Consider the following 8132-nt stretch of genomic DNA (forward strand, 5'->3'; position numbering starts at 1 on the left):
TTTTTCTTCTTTTAATTTCAGTTATTTTCGCGTTTTTCTGTGACTGAATGTATTTACATAAATATACTAGAAATAACATGTATTTACTATTTACTAACAGTGGTCAGTGACGATATAGTATTGGTTTGACTCATTAATGAAGGTAGTACAGTGATCTAAAATTGTTCAAGTCTTTGTCCTCTGTTATAAATGGATAGTTGTCACATTGTCCATTATACCAAAACTCCTTTTTTTCTGTTTTGGGAAATAATATATTGGATTTATCGGAAATTGCAGTTGATTCTCATTAAACACAAATATGTTTGATACCTCATACGCAACATATGTGGGGATAAAGATATCGTACAAATTGTGGGAATCTACGCATGGGAACGTATGAATTGGATTCCAATAGAGATTTAATGTTTGGGGTCCCCAAGGGAGTGACTGATACGGTGCTTTCGGTCCGGGATTTGCTTTTTGTCCGCTTTTGTTTTTTGTCCGATTATTTTGCTTTTTGTTCGAGACTTTTGCTTTTTGTCCGTTGCTTTCGGTCCGTTTTGATTTTTGTCCGATAATTTTGCTTTTCGTCCGACACTTTTGCTTTTTGTCCGTTGCTTTCTATTGTTAGATCAAATTATGTTTTGTCAAGTATGACAAAATCATACATATATTTAAGACGCGGTATACTGGATTATTTTCTTTGTTAAAATGCATGAAATATATAATTTTATACATCTTTTATTTTATCCAATAACATCGTCTGCCCATTTATACGGAAACGAGTGTAAGACCGCCTTTTCTCCACTTGCCGTCTCTTCACACCACAATTTTGACCAATGCTCTTTAGCGCAGTATTGCCCCTGTTCAAACTTGATACATTTCACATTCAGGAGACCAAAAAACATTTCTCCAACTTCGTTTGATGTTGTAGAGTTAATTTTCTGTTGATAAACAAACACATTCATGTATTTTACAAAAATTATATTATTAAACTATTTCTATTCTATAACCAGAAACTGTTATTCAAGTTATGAAGAAAACGTAAGCTGTCATATTTTTTTTGCGCAAAACTAATGTTTTGTATTCTTCTATTTAACTCTTAAATTAAAAGTTTTGCATATCAGATATATAAAGCATGGGAAGCATGAAACAAGAAACGCATGAACCATTTGTTTTTATTTGTCTAATTACCGTAACTGTGCGTCCAGTCAAATCTGTTCCGTAAATATTTGTACAGTTGTCAACTAAGTAAGAGAGTAACTGACGACTTGACTATGTTAAACATACATATGTACAACGACGATACAGGATCATTAAAGCTTCATGGTGATTGCTTGTGAGAATGGATGGTACTTTTTGTACTATTTCACCTCATTCATTGGCTCCATGATATTTTGGAAAAGCTTAACATACGGAACCTTTATCATAAAACCGTTTCCTATAACATATAATTGTCATGAACATGCATGAAATATTTGCCACTGGGCTTTAAGCAACCAACAATCAATCAATCAGTATAACATATAAAATTTTATCGTTTCATCATCGGTTGATTATTTATATTTGTATACTGTAAGCCACGATTTTTGCAGTCCTCAAACCAAAAGTACCGATTTGAAATGAGCCTTACATGCCTCGGTCCAATTTCTTTTAAAATCGCATTATAACATGCATTTTCTAGTATTGAATCTAAAACCCTCTAGACTGAAATGTACTTCTGAAACATAGGTGCTTTAAGGCATACCTTTAGACAGTTAAACAATCCAGTGTCACAATCACAGTGACTGATAGTCCAAGGGTATGGATTCCGAAGGTGATATTTCTCGGCAAAATGATCTAAGAAATACGGGCAGTGATCGTGGTCACGACAACACATATCTGTATTCTTATATTTTCCTGAATAAAAAATATTAAAAGAAAATTATTCATACATTCTAGCAAGATGAAATATTTTGACCGTAGTCAAAGTAAGACAACCAACAAGGGTGACTTAAAACATTTCATTTATATTGTCAATACCAAAATAAAAGTATCGACAGGCAATAGGACAGTTTGAATTTAACCTTATAATAAATATGTTTAATGTTATATATAGATAAAGCAATCTCTATATTGAAAATGAACGTGGATGTGTATTTATACATCCAAAAACACCATTCGAAAAGAATACAAATTTAGTTATGTTTTAATTTGTTGATGACAAAACTGATATTTTTGCCAATGTAAACAATATTCAAAGATCTTATTCAACATTAATAAGATAACCTTTACTAATAAGTTTGCTTAAAGGTTCGCGCTTTTAGTACACTATTACCGTAAAATTTAGGATGTGAAATACCGTTTTTAATAAGTTTTCTACAGGTACATGCAGCCAAATTTACTAATCAAATCTTTGTATCTATGAAAGAATTTAGTAAAAGTTTTAAGTAATTTATTGTAACGAAATCCCTGACTGAATAATTTACCAGTGATGTATTGAATACGTTCGTTAAAATCTATGACATCACTACGCACACGGGCATAATGAAAGAGTTGGGATATATAAACACCGTATGATGGAGCCAAAGGAACATCGCCGTCAAAAAAGGAAAATTAACAATAAGGAATAAAAAATCGTCTCTTTTGTCGTTAATTTTAGTATGGAGTTTCCCTTTAGAAATTGAAATGTCTAAATCTAGAAAAGGACAACTACTGCTGTTTATGTAAGATTTATTTAAAGTAAGTTCCTTTGGATTATTTAACGAAAAAATATCATCAAGATAACGGTAGGTATTGTTGAATGTGTCAACCAAATGTAACAATGACGTGTCTTTACTGAGTTTGGTCATAAACTGAGATTCATAGCAATACAGGAATAAATCTGCTATTAAAGGGGCGCAATTAGTGCCCATAGGAATACCTACTACCTGTCGATACACTTTATCGCCGAAACGTACATATATGTTGAGTATATTTTTCAGTTCAAAACTGCCAAAAACATCACTTTTCAGAGCATTATATATAATGTATTGAGGCACAACATTTGAGTACAATGAAAAAGATGTCATTACTTTATTAATATGATATAAAACAAAGACTGTACTATATTTGGCACTATAGCACCAAAAGTTTTGAACTACATGTATTATTAACAAGAACTGTGAGACTGAAATAGTTCATAAAAGGTGTTTAAAATTGTAACATTGCTTTGCTGACTTTTATGTGTTGTTTACTTTCTTACCCAGATCATCATAACTAGAAGCTACATTGTCCAGTCCACACCACTTAGTTCCCGGGAAGATAGCTAGGTCAAGCTTATGTCCAGCTGGGTCTCCCGTTTTCTCTGGGGCAAACGCAACTCCTGTTCCGTCTATTCCATTTCTCTTCACAAAGTGTGTGCTGGTCACTTCTTTTGAAATACACCTCTTCCACATGTCCATTTTACCCTTTTCTCCTGTAATTTTAAGGAGTCAGACTTGATCACTTTCTTAATATTCAACATATAAGTAAAGCAATATTTACAAAGACAATGCTAACAACTTAACAAAAATTGTAGCTAGAACAAAACATACGCTAGCTCCTTGTTTTATATAGTTGACTTGGAAATCTTTCTTCAAACAGTATGACACCTTATGGGTACAGACACATAGTTACCTTGTCCGCCAATAGGACTTACGCTGGGAGTTTGTCCGTATGGCTATCCAGGTTGCATAAATACGAAAAAAACTTATCAATGATAACAGGCTTATTATTTGGAGCGTAAGACGTGCGTGTCGTCTACATAAGACTCATCGGTTGCCATGGAAGCTATCTGATATCTTGTGGTATACGCATAACACATAGAAATAAGTTAAAAAATATATGTAAATTTATAAAGGTTATAAATTCACTAGCAGGTCTTCCTGGTTAGCATTTGTCTATCTGTTTTTCTGTTATAATAACTAAATGATCTTGTATAGTAATTGTAACATTCTTATCTTGTCATGTGCACAATTTATTTTGTATACTATGTCTTTTTATTTCATTCTTTGTACCAATGTATATACAGTGGTTTTAAAGAATAAAATTGTCTTGTCTTGTCTTGTCTTGTCTTGCGATTGGCGAGTTTTATTCTCTCGGTCCTCATGGTGAATACCCTTGCAACAACTCCTGTTGCAGGACAAATTTCCGCCCTTACCCTACTTACCATTGAGAATCCAAATTTCCCCTCTCTATTGACAAAGTAGCTTCTTACATGTCGATTGTCTAAACTGTATAATGTTCCTCTAGTGTGTCAAGCTCTCTTTTATGTTGTTTGTGTGCTGTTTGGTTAATTGGTTTTTCATTTGCATAAACCCAGGGCCTCAATACGTATTTAGGGGCAATACAATGTGATCAATTTTTTATTGCTATCCTACCAAGGGAGCAACCATTTAACTTCAAGGGGGGTTATGGTTTTTTATCTGAGTCAGATTTTTTTTTTTTTCGACGCTATCAATCAAATTATTTTTTTTTCAAAATTTAACACTATAGGGTATGGGGAAAATCTTGATTCAGAATATTTTTTTTTGTCATCTGTTTGACCACACTATTTTTTTTTTTTTTATCAAATTGGGGATCAGAATATTTTTTTAGGAAAAAACCATAACCCCCCTTGAAGTAAAATGGTCGTTCCCTAACATTGCCTTCTTCTACAGTGACAATCATAATCTGCTGTAGATGTCCTCCCACTCTAAACCCATGTACTATAATCGAGTAAATGCAAATGCTAAATTCCTTGTGTTACTCACCTATTTCTATAATCATAGGATTGGTTTTCAACAGTAAAGCCATGACTTTCTCTTTATCCTGTGTCAAGCTACAAGACAGAAGACCATCAGACCGTGAAGCTAGAGCACTGATGAAGAAACTACCATCTGTAACTTCTATGGCCTGTTTACCATTACCATAAGGAGTCTCCAACCATGCTAGCTTACCTGTAATGATGAAAGGCAAGTGTCAACAACGACAAAAGGGTTTTGCATGGGAGATGTCAGTAACAATACTCTTGGTAAAAAAACACTTATACGTAATTTTTACGAAACTTCACCCACCAAGGGTCCACAAGACGCCGCTGGTCGTTTCTTAAAAAAACAGTCATATATCGCTGTTCTCAGGCGAAAATCTAAAATTCAGTGTACTAAGGACTTTAATGACTTTTGTGAAAATCGTCTACAAATACCGAAATCCGGAGTATATAGATTATTGCCGTATATTTAGATATACAGAGAATATTCCGTGCGATGATATTGCTGAAACTATTACAAATAATAGAAAAAATCATCAAATTGTATCACATGACACATCACCAGGAGACCTGATCACGAATCATCTGTCTTGTTATTGATGTAAAGACTGTGTGAAAGGAAATATCTAAAACTGTTTTAATCGGAGATTTGTCGGAGATTTTAAATTAATTAGAAGGAAAGAATTAAATTCTCAGGCTATTGAACCAACTGATCGCGAAGTTTATTTTGTTTAGGTAGCACGCCTTATTGGTGGCGGTTCAGTTGTAGCTGTTCTAGCAGATGACCCAGACTATGAGTTTTATGTTATGAAAGTAACCCGAAAACCTTTATTTCTATAACATGAACGTAGTGATGTATGGGGTGGTACTTTTCAAACCGGCGCGGAAGTTGTAGAAGGTGTATACTATTACAGTTGTAAAACAATCCACTTTTATACAAAATTATCCCAAGAAAACCCGCATTCGTTTATACAAAGGCAGTGCGTTACATTTGTGAAGAACTAAATCCAAGCAAAATCATTGCCATACCTGAACATTTACATTTAGATATAATAAAGAGTTTATAAATGTAATTTATTCTGACATTTGGGGGAAGGCTATTTTTTATATACTTTCAACCGTTCTAACAAAAGTAGGTAAGTGAAACCGTAAAAATGTGGAAAACGGCACCCTTTGTAGCGTTACGTTAGGTTACGCAGTAACTTGCGTTCAGTCTTTACTAAAAATTTTTGACTGTAGATTCATAATTATTCGTTGGATATCAATTGTCGTGGGTTTCGTGGGTAATCGCGAACCACGAATTAACATGTTCAACGAAGTGTAAATTTTCTGTAGGCTTGTCTGTACAAAACCACGAATTTAAATATTCACAAAAATACTATTGTCCCTCAATCCACGAAAATTGTTACCTACGAAAACAAATAAATACACAGTATTGAAACTATAATCATAATGAAATTTAATGTAGAATCTGGGTAGATTTAAAGCGAGTTTAAAAGTAAGTACTGAAATCTAATGTAGAATCGGGGAAGATTTAGAGCGAGTTTAAAAAGTAAGTATTGAGATCTAATGTAGAATCGGGGAAGATTTAGAGCGAATTCAAAAAGTAAGAACTGAGATCTAATATAGAATCCGGGAAGATTAAGAGGGAGTTTAAAAAGTAAGTACTGAGATCTAATGTAGAATCGGGGAAGATTTAGAGCGAGTTTAAAAAGTAATTACTGAGATCTAATGTAGAATCGGGGAAGATTTAGAGCGAGTTTAAAAAGTAAGTATTGAGATCTAATGTAGAATCGGGGAAGATTTAGAGCGAGTTCAAAAAGTAAGTACTGAGATCTAATGTAGAATCCGGGAAGATTAAGAGGGAGTTTAAAAAGTAAGTACTGAGATCTAATGTAGAATCGGGGAAGATTTAGAGTGAGTTCAAAAAGTAAGTACTGAGATCAAATGTAGAATCGGAGAAGATTTAGAGCGAGTTTAAAAAAGTAATTACTGAGATCTAATGTAGAATCGGGGAAGATTTAGAGCGAGTTTAAAAAGTAAGTACTGAGATCTAATGTAGAATCGGGGAAGATTTAGAGCGAGTTCAAAAAGTAAGTACTAAAATCTAATGTAGAATCGGGGAAGATTTAGAGCGAGTTTAAAAAGTAAGTACTGAGATCTAATGTAGAATTAAGGAAGAGTTAGAGCGAGTTTAAAAAGTAAGTACTGCATGAGATCTAATGTAGAATCGGGGAAGATTTAGAGCGAGTTTCAAAAGTAAGTACTGAAATTTAATGTAGAATCGGGGAAGATTTTGAGGGAGTTTAAAAAGTAATTACTGAGATCTAATGTAGAATTGGGGAAGATTTAGAGCGAGTTTAAAAAGTAATTACTGCATGAGAATTAATGTGGAATCGGGGAAGATTAAGAGCGAGTTCAAAAAGTAAGTACTGTGATCTAATGTAGAATCGGGGAAGATTTAGGGCGAATTTAAAAAGTAAGTATTGAGATCTAATGTAGAATCGGGGAAGTTTTAGAGCGAGTTTAAAAAGTAAGTATTGAGATCTAATGTAGAATCGGGAAAGATTTAGAGCCAGTTTAAAAAGTAATTACTGAGATCTAATGTAGAATCGGGGAAGATTTAGAGCGAGTTTAAAAAGTAAGTATTGAGATCGAATGTAGAATCGGGGACGATTTAGAGCGAGTTTAAAAAGTAATTACTGAGATCTAATGTAGAATCGGGGAAGATTTAGAGCGAGTTTAAAAAGTAAGTATTGAGATCTAATGTAGAATCGGGGAAGATTTAGAGCGAGTTTAACAAGTAAGTACTGAGATCTCATGTAGAATCGGGGAAGATTTAGAGCGAGTTTATAAAGTAAGTATTAAGATCAAGTGTAGAATCGAGGAAGATTAAGAGCGAGTTTAAAAAGTAAGTACTGAGATCTAATGTAGAATCGGGGAAGATTAAGAGCTTGACATATATATTGTAGACACTACTTGTCTATTGGTAACTACTGTGTAGCCCACTAGAAGGGATTTAGTTGTTGTTATATGTGTCGTTGGCCTGCTGTCTCATTGAAATGTATCCACATCTTGTATTCATATAAAAAAGTAAAGTTAGCTATTATCATCACTTGAATTGGCGTCCATCGTCGTCGTCCGTCGTCAGTTAACTTTTACAAAATATTCTTCTCTGAAACTACTGAGTCAAATTAAAACAATTAAGCTTGGCCACAATCATCATTTGGTATGTAGTTTCAAAAGTGTATCCGATGACCCCGCCTACTATTCAACATGACCGACATGGCTGAAAATAAATCATCAGTGTAAAATGGAAGTTTTCTCTACTATCTTGAAAACCACTATAGATAGAGTTACTATGGAAGGACATATCCACTTACTGTTATTTACATCAAAACTACCA

General features: G+C 33.8%; 1 protein-coding gene across 1 annotated transcript; it reads right to left on the bottom strand.

Annotated features, from left to right (window-relative positions):
- Nucleotides 1-723: 723 nt before the first annotated feature.
- LOC127711432 (phospholipase A2 isozymes PA3A/PA3B/PA5-like) lies at nt 724-3409 on the bottom strand. Its single transcript, XM_052217484.1, has 3 exons — nt 3203-3409; nt 1727-1878; nt 724-923 (listed from the first exon to the last, which is right to left on the bottom strand). The coding sequence occupies exons 1-3, from the start codon at nt 3399-3401 to the stop codon at nt 726-728; spliced, it is 549 nt and encodes a 182-aa protein (XP_052073444.1). The 5' UTR covers nt 3402-3409; the 3' UTR covers nt 724-725.
- Between the last annotated feature and the right edge of the window lie 4723 nt (nt 3410-8132).

Source organism: Mytilus californianus, unplaced genomic scaffold (assembly GCF_021869535.1).
Source record: "Mytilus californianus isolate M0D057914Y unplaced genomic scaffold, xbMytCali1.0.p SCAF_8, whole genome shotgun sequence".
NCBI classification, from domain to species: domain Eukaryota; kingdom Metazoa; phylum Mollusca; class Bivalvia; order Mytilida; family Mytilidae; genus Mytilus; species Mytilus californianus.